Genomic DNA, 14059 nt, shown 5'->3' on the forward strand with positions numbered 1-14059 from the left:
TCCTTTAGGCCTTATTCTGCCTCTATACATGTCGGAATAGCCAAATCTACAGTCGGACATGACAGGAATCAGCCCCTTGTATGACCCCTTATCTAGCAACAGAGTGGTGACTCGATAAGCCCATCTAGGTAACAGGGCAGGGGGCGGTAGTGGTATATGTTGGCCTGTTGAGTTCACATGTTCACCTGTTTAGTTACTTGCCTTGGGCGAAGGAAGAAGGCCGTTAGCAAAGTCATAGAAGCCGTCTACGAGGCTTGAAATGGCTTGGAAGGGCGAAAAGCTTCAGGCCGCTTCACCTCATTCGGGTAGACAAAGATAGACAGAATCGTGCCGCTGACAACGGCTAGATAAGGAAGGACAGCCGACTTGATATCAAGCTGTCTGTCCTCCTGATAGTCGGCCATGGCAGCCATAAAACCTTCCGAGTCGCAGAGGAGTAGACTACGGTGCCGCCCCAGACTTTGCCCATCGAATAGGTTTGTTTCTCGCCCTTGAACCCGAGACCTTATACTCCTGTTGTTAGCTTACAGACTTTCCACCCTTTATATGGTCCGCTCGAGATGCCTTGTTAGACTTTGAGGACGTCACGACTCAAGGCACCCTGAGCTCTGATTCCTCAATCCCCGTAAGTCGCCATCGCCATAGCCTTTATGGTTCCTTAAGCCACTGAAACAAAGGAGAAATCGGTTGGTGTACGGATGCGACCATGTCTGGCAGCCTTGGGACTTTGTTTCCAGCTCATAAAGTAATGGACAGGGGTAACAGGCAGACTCGTGGCTTATATGTCTGCCTACCTGGAAGTCTTGGGCTGTCTGATAAGCTCCGATAATCGCTGATGCCTCCACAAGGCGTCAAGGAATAGTATCTTGGCTACTCGTCGTGCCTGGTAGGATTCGATGTTGTGTAACCATGCCTCCCGTATAATGGTTGCCTGTATTTCATTTCACCATCTTCCATCTTTTAAGCCCTCAGCCACTCCTATACACAGCGCGAGGTTTATAATGTGCTGGGACACCTCTATTGAACGAGTTTAGTCAGGGGAGAGGAAAAGGAAAAAGAAATAGGGAAAGGCTGCTAATAGGGAACCGGTCCGAAATCTGCACGATGTGGCATACGTCCCTTTCAGGGGTAAGTCTCAACTGTTATTCCCCCTGCCGTCATTCCTCCTCCTCGGCCTTTTCCGCCAGCGGTCCCCGTATATATTCTCTATGCATACGCGGCCAGTAATCAACGCTATACTATAACAGACACGGCTGCCTATCCCTATTGACGTAAGCCGACAGCTGTCACAGCCACAACTACATGCCCCTGACCAGGGTTAGGTCGGCAGGGCCGATTTTCGTCGGCCAGAGGTCTTTTGCGGTCCTAGTTGCCCTGTTGCCTAGAGTTGACGCGAGGAACACAATATCTATCGCTTACTGGGCTCACAAGCACATCCTGAAAGCGTGAGCCTCTCAAGCTTCTCGCCTCCGCCGCCGTCAACATCTCCGAGTCGGGCAATCATTCGGATTCCATCCGGCATCCACACCATGGGCACATTCGCAGGCTTCTTCTACCGCCAGCTGACCATCAAGCCCAAGCCGTTGGCGGCCAATGTACGACTAGACGGTAAGACGGCTATTGTAACCGGCGCCAATGTCGGCCTCGGCCTAGAGGCGGCAAAAGAACTCGCGGCGCATGGGCTGGCACGCTTGATCCTCGCCGTCCGTACCATCGCCAAGGGCGAGGAAGCTAGGCTGCAGATTCTGGCCCAGAGTCCAGGGGTCGAAGTGCTGGTTTGGGCCCTGGACCACGAATCCTTTGACAGTATTGACGAGTTTGGCAGGCGGGTTGCCAAGCTCGACCGCCTTGACATTGTTATTCTCAACGCAGGCGTGAAGAATGTGGATTACGTCGAGTCCAAGACGGGCCACGAATCGCATGTTCAGGTACGACACTGTACTCTCTAACTATGCTTCGTTTCCTTTATTTCCCATGTCTGTAGTAATCTCCCATCTTCCAGAAAACATGGGCTGAGTCCAGCGCCTCCTCTCTAGGTCAACCACCTGGGAACAGCCCTCGTCTCGGTGCACATGCTGGCCCCCCTCGACCGCACAGCCAAAGCCCTCGGCGCACCCGGGCGACTGACCATCGTATCGTCCGAAAACCACTTCTGGGCCAAGTTCAAGGAGCGAAAAGCCCCCAACATGCTAGCGGAGCTCGACACGTACCGGGATTGCTTCAGGGGACTCGACAAGGCCAACATTGAGCGGTACAGCACGAGCAAGCTGCTCAACGTGCTCTGGATGCGCGAGCTGAGCGACCGGGCGCGCAAGATGCAGCTCGACATTGTCATCAACACGGTCAACCCGGGATTTTGCGCCAGTTCTCTCCATCGAACTGACCCGCAGGCTTCCACTGCTGTCAACCTGATCGCCTGGACGGCTGCACAGGGCGGTCACTGTCTCACTGATGCAGCAACGCTTCACGGCGACGCGCGCGGGGCTTACATTAGTGAGCAAAAGGTGAAGAAGTAAGTCATATCAGCTCTCCCTCCGTTTTCGCAGAAGCGCTGAACAGCCGATCAGGCCATCATCGTTTGTTCTATCGCAGGCTGGCCGAGAGACGCAGTCAAGGCTCTGGAAGGAGACGGTTGATCTGTTGAAGAATGAGGCTCCAGCTGTCGACATGCTCCAAAGTCTACATTCGGTTTAAGATGCGCTTACTTTGTTGTCTATCCGTGTTATTGTCCTTGTTAGAGTATTAGCGATAATAATAGATCCTGGAACTGATTTCCGTAGAACCTTATGTAACCTACCCATTATACGATGGCGAGTCGAGAAGCTTACACTGTGCTCGAACAGAACAGACACGATATTGTCATCTACTCTCATGACTTGGAGCAGGGCATGTTTCCAAGGTAGGCAACACCAGGCTCATGCGACTCGGAAGAGTCCAGTCCAATAGATCCTGAAAGCCGTTGCGCCCTTAGTGGCGGAACATTCTTCGACTATACGGCCTCAGCTGGCTTGATGACCATCCCTAACCCCAGGGAAGCGATGTTCTGGCTCGCCACGGAGGCGATTAGTGCCACGGTGGCCGTCTACGGCGTGGATGGCTTGACCGCCGCAGAACTCGAGAATTGGTTCAATCTGGCAATCTCAGCCTCCTCGATCTGCTGGATACGCACACGAGCATGGAGAAACTGGCGGGCTTGGTGGTAGACGCATCATTGGAGGCGTCGGCAGAGAAGGAGGCCAAGTGAGGGTCTGGTAGCGGTATATTGCGCAAATGTTATCATCTGAATTCGGGGAAAAGGTATTCGTCAATTTTGAGGGAGCACAAGGGCGTTGGGAGTTGAAGAGGTGTTTTGGGAGTTCATGAAGTGCTTTGGGAGTTCATGAAGTGCTTTGGGAGTTCATGAAGTGCTTTGGGAGTTCATGGGCGTACGATGATAGGATTTCGGGAGTTCTCATCTATAGCTTAGTAAGCCTAGACCCACATCAAATGAGATTATCTATCCAGTACACTACCATATTCGCCCGGATTATCCGTATTGCGCTATACCGCTTCTAGCGCACGGCCCACTTCCGACATGGCTAAAAATAAGCGCTCCCGAAGACGCCTTTGCTATTCTTCAACTTCAAGGCTGTCGTACATTCCGAGTTCAAGGAGCCAAGCTTGATGGAAGAAAAATCCAAGAGCCATAACCGACCAAAGCAGGAGCGTACTATGCGTACGGAGACTCGGTTCTCCCCCACCGCTGAACCAAACCGGCCAGTCATTTCCAGGGGCATATTCCCCGTTCCGTGCCATACCATCATTGCCAGTCTCTTCCTCTTTTCCTTGACCTTCGTCGCTCCCCTGAGGCTGTTTGTTCTCATGATTCTCTTTCACATCATAGTCTTCCTTGTTTGAACCGGGCCCAGTCTCTGAACCAGAACTTCCTGCAGATGCCACGGCTCCGGGTCCAACGTCGCAACCACTACCCGTGGGAGGCACGGCGTCGGGATTCGCAACGTCCACATCCGGTCCGGGATTCGGGAGCATGACATCCCGCGAGTCGACAGTAGTGCACCCATTACCGACATTCGCAACGAACATGTCCGGTCGAGAGGACAGCCCGTCCCGCCGTCCACCGCCCCCTGTGATGCTGACAACGGCGCAGTTCATGTACATTTCCCTGTTCCCGACCTTGTTGAACCACGACCACGCGAAGATGACCCTGTCGGCCGAGGGAGCGTCGTGCGGGACGGAGAAGGTCCAGGTGCTGTCGCCTTCGAGGCCGGGACAGGAGCCTATCCAGCTGTGGATGGCCTTGAACGTCCGCCCGCCGTCGTAGGAGAGGGACGCCTGGCATGATCCGCCGCCGTGGGGGGCCCCGCCCGTGATGGTGAGGGAGTATTGTTGGCCCGCTTGCCAGGTTGCCACGGGGTTGCCGGCTGGGCTGGAGAGGGCGTCGAGGTGGCCTTTGCAGGGGAAGTCGGAGCCGCTGGCGGACAAGGGGTTGACGTAGTCGAAGTCGACGTCTTGTGGGCCGATGTTGGGGTTGCTTCGGTGTCTGATGGGGGGAGGGTCAGACATGGCCATGTGGCCGGCCAGGGGTGTGATAAGAAGGGAAATTGGGATGCAGTAGTTGAGTTTCATGGTGTGGGCGAGCAGTGCTTGTGATCAGCAAGTGGACGAGGTAGCATAGAGATGGGGCACGTTGTTGGACGACTTGAGCGATTCAGTTGCAAAGTAGACATGTTCTGCGAAAGTGTGAAGGGGTGGTTTGCAAAGGTTACGAAGAAAAGTCGAAAGGAAGAGAACGGGACTCAGAAGTGGTCAAGGAAAAGCGAAGGCCTTTCTCAACAGGCAGGAAGGGCATGGCAAACATATATGCGGAAGGTGCGCAAAGAAAAGAGCAACGGCAAGGACAAAACATGAAAAGTCGACGTGTTTCCCGCACTGACTATTGTTGCTGTATAAACAGTGACTCTTTGAGACTAGGACGCCAAGGACAGTCATTCTCAGAACTTGAGAACCTGAGGAAATGCATTCTCAAAGCTTTCTCGTGTCACTCGAGGCCGAAAATGCTTCCAAGGAAATAATATAAGAGGTGTAAAGTCCTGTGACTGCACGGAGCTTTCCCATCAAATCTGGGGACCACGGTACGTCTCCGTCTCCGACTTGGCCTCCCGGCCGAACGCCGGCCGTAGCACGGCCTCGGCCGACAGGAGCCGAGTGCGTAGCTCCCTTTCCTCTCCGAGATGCCAGACTGATATTGCCGACTCGTGATATTACATTATGCATACTCAAATGGAGGTCCTCGAAGCATCTGGCGAAATGAATGAGTGATCGCCTTTAAATACAGTCTGTGTCTTTCGACTGGAAAACTACTGTCGCGCCATCCGCAAACCCCTTGATTACACTTCATCTAGTCCGATTCCCATGCTTGCACGACCGCTTTGACAAACAGACAAAAGTGCATTATATGTGCCCGGACTATGACTACTCAAATACTTCTCGCGTAGTACACAGACCTCAGATTATGGCGGTATGACAAGACCGGACGAAATGATTCAACCTGGAGAGAAGCACCAGCTACGACGGAGACGTCTCCCTGCCCAATAAGTGGGTAAAAGCATTGGAAACACAAGATCTAGTCTACTGCACTGTTTCTAAGGACTGTAACACTGAGCATGCAGAGTGACGGAATCAAGATGCAGGGCCTGGGTAGATAACCAGGGGTTGAGTACGACCTAGACCCAAGAGAACCACAGAGATGCAGTGGCGTAGTTCTCCCATACAGTCTATACAAACCATCCTTTAAATGGAATGTTCTGCATGATCAACGGAGCCTGGTAGAGTTGATCGAGTGTAAATCCCTACTCAAAAGAGCTGTATAATCCGTGACTGTATACCTTTTATCATCTCTCATCTATGTTTTTTAGTACGTTCACCGCGTCAAGACCAAGATCGGTATTCATGTGCCTCGCCGAGTCTCAGGAGCTGTGGCAACGGGCAACCGTCTATGCAACCTCGTCAAGATGTCCAGATACTCGGGCGAACCCTCCGGTGTAAGGATCCCATGCCGGATGTAAAAGTCCAGCATGACGAGCACGCAGTTGGGCTTGAACTCCTCTCTCAACATGGCCTCGGTGACTTCCTCGACGGTCATGAGGAGGAACTCCTCCACTTCGTCGTCCCCGGGCGTCGGGACCATGTCCCCCGGGAGCTCAATGTCGTAGACATACAGGACGGTAGGGTGGAACACGCCCCTCGCCTCGTTCATCTGCACGTAGGTGACCGCGCCAGCGGCGCGAGCGTGCGCCTCGACAAACTTGGAAGGAAGCGACGCCTCCTCGTCGGACTCGGCAACGATACAATCGAAAGGTTCATCGGAGGCCTTGACGCCGCCGGCGACGGTGGTGTCGAGCAGGCCCGGGTAGGCGAAGATGTGGCGACTGCGGCGGGCGACCCAGATCTTGAAGGTGCGGGGGTCGTTGGAGCCGGGGTCGCGGACAAAGGCGGTCATGTGGGCGCCGCGGGAGCCGATGCCGAAGAGAGGCGCGGGGAAGCGCTCGATGCTGACGGGGTAGTTGGCGCCGATGACGCGGAAGGGCTCGCTGTGCTGGCCGTGGACGGAGGGGAAGGTGGATTCATCCTCGGCCGACTTGGCGACCATGGCGTCTACAACGGCTTGGAAGGCCGAGTTGGCCCATGCGCTTGGGTCGCGGGCGGCATCGGGCGAGGGGCGGAGTTGGACCGTGCGGGATGCGTGGTCGACGGTGAAGTCATCGGTCCATGGGAGGCGGGAGACGGTGGTTGGGAGGATGAAGCCGTGGGGTCTCGGGTCGGCGGGGAGGAGGAGTCTGTAGAGTTGGTTGAAGTCGAAGGCTTGGGGGACACTAATATGTGAAGCTTGTGAGTTGTGAGCGTGAGGTGTGAGGACGGGGAGGCGAGTCAAGTGAGGATTGCTGACTTGTCTACGGCATCAATGAGAGGCAGGAAGGACCTGCGGTCGTGTGAGCCCATGGTGTAAGTGTGAACCCGGTGATTCCGTGTCGAAAGTCGTCAGTGATAGTGGTGGACGTGGCTCGTCGATGTGGGAGAAAATTACGCGATGAATAAGCGGGGTTGAGAAGATTCCGGTGGATGAATGGATACACCGAGTTATTCACCGCTCACCGAACTGACCGAGCGGGACCCAGTACTCAGTAGTATGGAAACCAACTCGCAATTTTGCCCGTCGCTCCCTGTCCTTCCAGGCAGTAATTCTAAGGTATGTACATAGCTTCAACTACGAGTGGCAATCGCATCCTAAGTGTGTCACGTCGGAGGACTTCCAAGTCTCATCGACTACACAAACCGGAGGTTAGCGAATCCAATTAGTCAGCATCTCCGACTTGAATTCTTACTAATCATTTCTCTACAATGTCGTGTACGAATACTCCTGCCAGGGGTTGCCGGAAAATGAAATCACGATAATAATAATAATAATATTTTATAAATTCTTCACCGACTGGATGGACCTCCAACACCGCGTTCTGTGCGCGTATGCGACAACAAACGACTCATCACGTACGTAGATAATCGCTGCCATGGCCGGCACAGCAGCTCAAGACACAAACACACCCGAAACGGAAAACAAGACCAAGACGGTTCGGCAATCTCCTCCTTCCCACCATGCCTCAGGACTCTGTTTCTGACCACCTACCGCTACAGGGAGGCCCCGATCGGAACCGCGTCCGCGATAACCAGCGACGATCCCGGGCCCAGCGAAAGGCATTCGTCGAGAACCTGCAAAGGAAGGTGGAGGAATATGAGCGGCGGGGTGTCCAGGCGACAGTGGAGATGCAGCAGGCGGCCCGGGCGGTCGGGGTAGAGAACGCGAGACTACGGATGCTCCTTGCTCAGCGTGGAGTGTCTGCACAAGAAGTCGATGCGTTCCTGGCGTCGTTTGACGGACAGAGCGGACAACCTGGCAGCACTCCCTCGTCCTCCCGCCCAACAGCCCAGGCGGCCGATGGTAGGGGGTGCCAGCGACCTGCACCCAGTTCTTCCCTCGCAGCGCCGATACAAAGGGCAGCACCAATACAAAGGGCAGTGCCGCTCGGCGAAGCGTCGACGGACCGATTGTCGGTTCTAGCGGATGCCAGCACTGCATCGTCGGCAACAGCCGCGTCAGGATCAACGTCGACATCGGCGCCAGTGTCAACGTTGAGGCCCATGTCGCCGCCACCGTCGTCGACATCGCCATCGCCGCTTGAAATGTCTTGCAATGCCGCCGCGCGCATCATTGCCGACATGCACGGGCACGGCGATGCCGAGTTGGCCCGATCAGCGCTGGGATGCGGCAGTAATTCCGAAGATTGCGTTGTCAAGAACGTCGTCGTCTTTGGGGAGCTCGACCGGTGATGGCGTTTGCTGGTATGGTTGACCAGTGCTTTGATGCCCGGCTGACGAGGGCCGGCCGACGAGTACCACTGTCGGAAGAGTCTCTTGCATTGACATTCGCAGAATCCGCCTCCCTGACTGACGACCTTGTTCGACCAAGCACCGCCAAGCACCACTACAGCAGCGCCTTCCCTCACTCTCCTGAATTCTTGGCCCCGCCAACGCATCAAACCACCGCATTTTCATCAACCCAACTATGCAACCCGCGCTGATCGCATGCGGTTTCTACCCTGTGCCTCTCGGCGGCGCATCTCCCCCGCGTGGTTCCAGCGTCTTAGTGGTTACCTGTACGTACCCTGCTGTATTTCACCGCATTAGCGGCCTTTGGTGGCTCCTTTAGTGGTCTCTTATGATGTCACTGCGGGGGATTCAGGGGCAACCCCTCATCTCATCCCAACCACAGTGGAAGGACAGGAGGTACGTTGTACTGTAGTACAGTTACCTCTGGTACGAAGATCAGCAAAGTACACGTGTAAAAGGGGACAAGGAAAAGGAAAAAGAAAAAGAAAAGAAAGAAACCATGTCCTGAACAACTACAGTCACCTCCCACCTCAGTCGACACAATTCAGCTCAGTCCCGTCCACCCATCACCATGGCGAGTCAACCCTACCCTCGTCCCGACTTTGAACGCCCTGCCCTGCACTGGCAGTCTCTCAATGGGCCCTGGGACTTCCTCTTCGACGACACAGACGTCGGCCTTTCCCAGCTGTGGCACCAAACCGGCCTCCCCCAGGAATGCCCCGCTTCGCCGTCGGATGGCTTCCAGGGCTCGTCCGAGGGCCAGTCCATCACCCAGAAGATCGCCGCCGGCACCCAGGAACTCATCAAGGACAACATCTTCTCCCGCTCGGGAGACGCCAGAACCAACGCCAAGCGCCAGATCATCGTCCCCTTTGTCTTCCAATCACCCGCCTCCGGCATCAACGACCGCGGCGTCCACGAGGTGCTCTGGTACGAGCGCGTCTTTACCGATCTCCGTAACCCCGACGAGATCAAAAAAGGCCACCGGCTGCTCCTCCGCTTCGGCGCCGTCGACTACGAGGCCAAGGTCTGGGTCAACGGTCGCTACGTCGGCGGTCATCGCGGCGGTCACGTCCCTTTTGAGCTCGACGTCACCGATGAGCTGGCTCCTTCTGCTTCGGCAAACGCAGCGACCGGTTCTCACCGCCTCACCTTGCGCGTATACGACTCGGCCTACGACCTGACCCAACCCCGCGGGAAACAGTACTGGGCCGCCCAGCCCGAGAGCATCTTCTACACCCCCTCCGGCGGCATCTGGCAGAACGTCTGGCTGGAGGTTGTCCCCGCCGCCCGCATCGCCGATAGCAGCCGTGGCACTGTCATCCAGTCCAACGATATTGTCTCGGGCCAGCTCCACAACACCATTGGCGTCGTAGGCCGCCGTGCGGGCCAAAAATGCGCCGTCGAGATGGAAGCCTCCTTTGCCGGCGTTTTCGTCTCCAAGTCGTCGCCTGTCGAATTCTCCAAGGAGACCGACTTTGCCAGCTTCGACCTCACTCTCCGCCTTTCCGAAGAACAACGTAAACAGCTCCCCGACACTTTCCTGCGTTCGATTCCCCTAACCGACGACAACTGCTGGCGGGAAGGAGTCGCCCTCTGGTCCCCTGAGCACCCGTCCCTCTACGACCTGACCATTCGCCTCATCGACACCGCCTCGGGACAGGTGCTGGATGAGGTCGCGACGACCACCGGCATGCGCTCCATCGACTGGACCAACCCGGACGGCCTTTGGCGTCTCAACGGCAAACCCTACTTCCAGGCCCTGTGTCTCGACCAGGGGTACTGGCCCGACACCTTCATGACCCCGCCCACGGCCGACAGCCTCAAGGAAGACATTGAGCTGGGCAAACGCATGGGGATGAACGGCTGCCGGAAACACCAGAAGGTGGAAGACCCGGCCTTCTACTACTGGGCCGACAAGCTCGGATACCTCGTCTGGGCCGAGATGGCCAACTCGTACCAGTTCAGCCGCGAGTACGTCGAGCGCTTCGACCAGGAGTGGATCGAATCCGTCAAGCTGGCCATCAACCGTCCGTCCGTCGTCACCTGGACCCCGGTCAACGAGAGCTGGGGGTACCCGTCGCTCAAGGACAACGTCGACCAGCGCAACCACATCCGGTCGCTCTATTACGCTACAAAGACCCTCGACCCCACGCGGAGCATCAACGATAACTGCGGCTGGGAACACGTCGTCACGGACCTCTCGACCTTTCACGACTACGCTGACGGGCCGGAACTCGAAAAGACGTGCGCGAGCCTCGATAAGATTCTGGGTCTCAAGGCGGGGCGGGACCTCTTCGTCGGGCCTGTCGCGGGCGATCCTGGTGCCAAGCACCAGCCCGGCGCGCCTATCATGTGTACCGAGTTTGGGGGGGTCAATATCGTCCCGGCTTCCAAGGACACGCGTGACTGGGGGTATACCACGGCTAGTGATCCGGAGGACTTGCTGAAGCGGATTGACAAGCTGGTCAAGGGTGTTGTTGCGGGTGGTCATTGCTGTGCATTTGTATACACTCAGCTGTATGCTTCCCTTTCCCTTTTCGTTTTTCTTCTTCTACGTCTTGGCTAACGATTCTTTTAGAACCGACATCGAGCAAGAGACCAACGGGCTATACAACTTCAACCGGGTTGAGAAGCTGGACTCGAAGAGGGTCAAGATTTTGGTTGACGAGGCTCTGGAAATCTTTTACAATAGGGTCCGAGGTGCCTGAGACGAATTTTCCATTGCGGTCCGGGATTGGACGTCATTTGGCTGGAGATGAAAAGCAGCTGTGGGAAACGGCTGGGACGATCATAGCCTTGACGTTGGTCGAATACAAGTCCAGGAATCCTTTCTATCGACGTTTCTACCATTATGACACCACGAACCACTCGCACACTCGTCTCGGAAATGATGTGCATTTCATTTCATTCCCAGGAACGCCCACAATTTTCAAGGCCAACCGGGAGAAAAGGTGGTCTAACACCGTGAATCAAACAGGTATATACTGGAATATAATATGTGTCTGTTATATACAAAGGTCCTATACCAATCGGTGGTTTAGTACCACAGCCCAAGGAAGAACATAGACAGTCGTCATCCTGAGCCATTGCAACCCACCTATTAGAATCCCAAGTCACCACATGCATCTCACGCCGTTACGGGCAAGATCCGCCGCACCACCCTCGCAGGCAACCCCCCCTTCAAATGCGCCGTCACCTCCCCCGGCAAATCAGCCTGGTACGCCGGCTCGCCAAACACAGTAGGCGCATCGTCAGCGTACGCCGGCACAACATCGAGCTCCCGGACCGTGAGGACCAAGATGAGCCGGAGCTCCGTCATGGCGAGTTCCTGCCCAATGCAAGCGCGCGCCCCGAGCTCGAAAGGCCGCCACGCGTTCTTCCGCAACCGCGCGTCCGTCTCCCTCTGCGCGGGATCGTCCGAGGGGATCCAGCGCTCGGGCACGAACGAGTCGGGATCGGTCCAGATGGCCGGGTGGCGGTGGGCGGCGAAGCTGCAGCTGAAGAGCATGAACCCGTCGGTCGGGTAGCGGGTGCCCGTGGCGGGGTGGGTTAGGAAGAAGTCTGGGCCGCCGGCGCGGACGGAGCCGACGGGCGGGGCGAGGCGGAGGACTTCTTTTAGCACGGCGGTGGTGTAGGGGAGCTGGTTGAGGAGGGTGGGTTGGGCGGCGAGGCGGTCGGCGGCGAGGGAGGGGTCGGTTCCGAAGACTGCGTCGTGTTCTTGGCGCATCTTGGCGAGGCAGGAGGGGTGTTTGTGGAGGTGGTAGTACGCGAAACCCAGGGCCGAAGCGGTGGTGTCGTGTCCGGCGAAGAGGAAGATCTTGAGCTGCTCCATGGTGTTTTCCAGAAAGTCCCGGTCGGCTTTTGCCTCGTCGCTCTTGCCCAGCTTGGCCCGCTCTCTCTTGTAGGCGCGGATGCCGAGGCTAGTGACGGTCTTCGGTGCGGTCGGTCCCCCCTTTTGTGCTTCGGATTCGTCGTATTCTCGTAGCTGGGCTTCGAGGAGCGGCATGAGTTCTCGGCGCATGATGCGGTTGTAGTTCCATATGAGCAGTCGACGGGCGGGGTTGAGGATGCGATTGATATTGCGGGGGCTGTTGTCCCCTACGAGGAGGGCGATGCTGCTTTTGAGGGCGTGGTAGAGGGCGCTGGGTTTTGTTTGGATGTGCAGACGGATTCCACTGCGAGGGTCAGTTTCTTTCTCCTTTTCTTTTCTTTTTTTTTTTATCAAGGGAGAACGGAAGACGCGACTCACAGCACAGCGCGGCCGATAATGTCGCAAGTGGCTTTCATCAATTGGTCCTCCAGCCGAAAGGTCTCGCCCGTGGTAGCGACGTGGTCCAGATGCGCCTTGAAGACGAGCGACTCCTCCAACAGGGCCGGGATGAGGGCCATGATGTTCTGGGCCGAGAAGCCGGGGTTGAAAGCGGCGCGCCAGGTCCGCCAGGCCTGGCCTTCGGTGGTGACGAGGTCGCGGTTGCGGGAGAAGGGGCGGAACTCGTCCTTGACGAGCGGGTGCTTAGGGCGCGACGGGTCCTGGCAGAACTGGGCCATCATGGTGGGGTCGAAGACGGCGAGCATCGGGTAGGTGACGGGCCAGAGGTCGATGTAGACGGCGCCTACGGAGGCCAGGTGCGGGAAGGCGCGGAGCAGGGCGTAGGGGGCGAACTGGCCGGCAATGTCGGAGGGGTATTCTTTCATGATTTCGCCGAGGGTTGCCAGGTGACCCCAGAGGAGGGAGTGGCCGGGGAGGAGTTCCTGCGATGGATCGTTAGTCTGTCTCGAGGTACTGTCTGACCTGGGACGGTATGGGAGCTTACTATGCCATACTCCTTGGGCAAAGAGCGGAACATCATGCGAACTCGGTACATGCGGTAGAGCGCGTGGGCGAGGACGGTGGCTAGAAGGAGGCCAATGGCCTGGACAAGTCGTAGCATCATCATGTTGGCGGCGCTCGGTGGGTAGGCGATTGACGTGCGAGGAGTCGCCTTCCCAGGTTACCGTCGATGATAAAGCACTGGCGCCTTGGATCGTGTCCTGGATCGTGTCCTGGATCTATTCGGGTTCACATTGGCAATCGGAATGGCAAAGTGATGATCGGCAAGTGGATTTCTGGAGATGGGCGTGGAAGAGGGGTTGCAAGAAGAGGAACCCACAAATTCCCATTGCGGGGACGCTGGACTTTAAATGATAGTCGCGTCATATTGATGATGATAACTCAGGGACTGCGATGGTTAAGAATATGAAATGGACAAATGACGGCGACGCGAGTGGAAATGCGCCCAGCGATCGCGACAGGGACCCGCCTGAAGACGCTGGGCCTTTTGCATGTTCCGTTGACACTGATTGTCCAATGAATCAGCAGGCTTTATCATGTACCTCGTACTTCGTACCTGGACTCGGATAACCCCGCATCGAGTCCGAGGACTCGGAACGGTAGCGAATGAAACATGATTCGCAGCTGGTGGCCCACTCTTTTGTTCTTTGTCCTTAGCCGAAGGGTCCTTCTAGTGTACACTGTATTAGTACGTTGTACCCTATCTAGGTACCTACCAAACTACCTTGTACGCTACACGCAAACGCACCATCTGCTCGTGTATAACGTACTCAGTGCGGTTTA

General features: G+C 56.3%; 7 protein-coding genes across 7 annotated transcripts; 3 read left to right on the forward strand and 4 right to left on the reverse strand.

The window, feature by feature from the left end:
• Positions 1-68: 68 nt before the first annotated feature.
• ACRALDRAFT_211544 (uncharacterized protein) lies at positions 69-957 on the reverse strand (the record flags this gene model as incomplete). The annotated part of the gene is made up of 7 exons (XM_071023726.1): positions 69-92; positions 134-164; positions 250-441; positions 533-573; positions 668-737; positions 795-839; positions 875-957. The coding sequence occupies 7 exons, from the start codon at positions 955-957 to the stop codon at positions 69-71; spliced, it is 486 nt and encodes a 161-aa protein (XP_070873863.1).
• Positions 958-1529: 572 nt separating this feature from the next.
• Positions 1530-2694, forward strand: ACRALDRAFT_1071479 (uncharacterized protein; the record flags this gene model as incomplete). Its single annotated transcript, XM_071017867.1, has 3 exons — positions 1530-1928; positions 2037-2512; positions 2568-2694. 3 exons carry the CDS (start codon positions 1530-1532, stop codon positions 2692-2694), a joined length of 1002 nt encoding a protein of 333 aa, XP_070873864.1.
• A 915-nt stretch (positions 2695-3609) lies between these two features.
• On the reverse strand, positions 3610-4569 carry ACRALDRAFT_2107680 (uncharacterized protein; the record flags this gene model as incomplete). The annotated part of the gene is made up of 1 exon (XM_071023339.1): positions 3610-4569. One exon carries the CDS (start codon positions 4567-4569, stop codon positions 3610-3612), a length of 960 nt encoding a protein of 319 aa, XP_070873865.1.
• A 1179-nt stretch (positions 4570-5748) lies between these two features.
• ACRALDRAFT_1051349 (uncharacterized protein) lies at positions 5749-7062 on the reverse strand. Its single transcript, XM_071015687.1, has 2 exons — positions 6947-7062; positions 5749-6872 (listed from the first exon to the last, which is right to left on the reverse strand). Exons 1-2 carry the CDS (start codon positions 6997-6999, stop codon positions 5948-5950), a joined length of 978 nt encoding a protein of 325 aa, XP_070873866.1. The 5' UTR covers positions 7000-7062; the 3' UTR covers positions 5749-5947.
• A 588-nt stretch (positions 7063-7650) lies between these two features.
• Positions 7651-8382, forward strand: ACRALDRAFT_1071482 (uncharacterized protein; the record flags this gene model as incomplete). The annotated part of the gene is made up of 1 exon (XM_071017868.1): positions 7651-8382. One exon carries the CDS (start codon positions 7651-7653, stop codon positions 8380-8382), a length of 732 nt encoding a protein of 243 aa, XP_070873867.1.
• A 631-nt stretch (positions 8383-9013) lies between these two features.
• On the forward strand, positions 9014-11153 carry ACRALDRAFT_2028100 (glycoside hydrolase family 2 protein; the record flags this gene model as incomplete). The annotated part of the gene is made up of 2 exons (XM_071020510.1): positions 9014-10962; positions 11024-11153. 2 exons carry the CDS (start codon positions 9014-9016, stop codon positions 11151-11153), a joined length of 2079 nt encoding a protein of 692 aa, XP_070873868.1.
• Positions 11154-11572: 419 nt separating this feature from the next.
• Positions 11573-13633, reverse strand: ACRALDRAFT_1082494 (uncharacterized protein; the record flags this gene model as incomplete). The annotated part of the gene is made up of 3 exons (XM_071019318.1): positions 13260-13633; positions 12695-13197; positions 11573-12620 (listed from the first exon to the last, which is right to left on the reverse strand). Exons 1-3 carry the CDS (start codon positions 13380-13382, stop codon positions 11573-11575), a joined length of 1674 nt encoding a protein of 557 aa, XP_070873869.1. The 5' UTR covers positions 13383-13633.
• Between the last annotated feature and the right edge of the window lie 426 nt (positions 13634-14059).

This window comes from Sodiomyces alcalophilus, assembly GCF_042370955.1.
Source record: "Sodiomyces alcalophilus JCM 7366 unplaced genomic scaffold ACRALscaffold_5, whole genome shotgun sequence".
NCBI lineage: Eukaryota > Fungi > Ascomycota > Sordariomycetes > Glomerellales > Plectosphaerellaceae > Sodiomyces > Sodiomyces alcalophilus.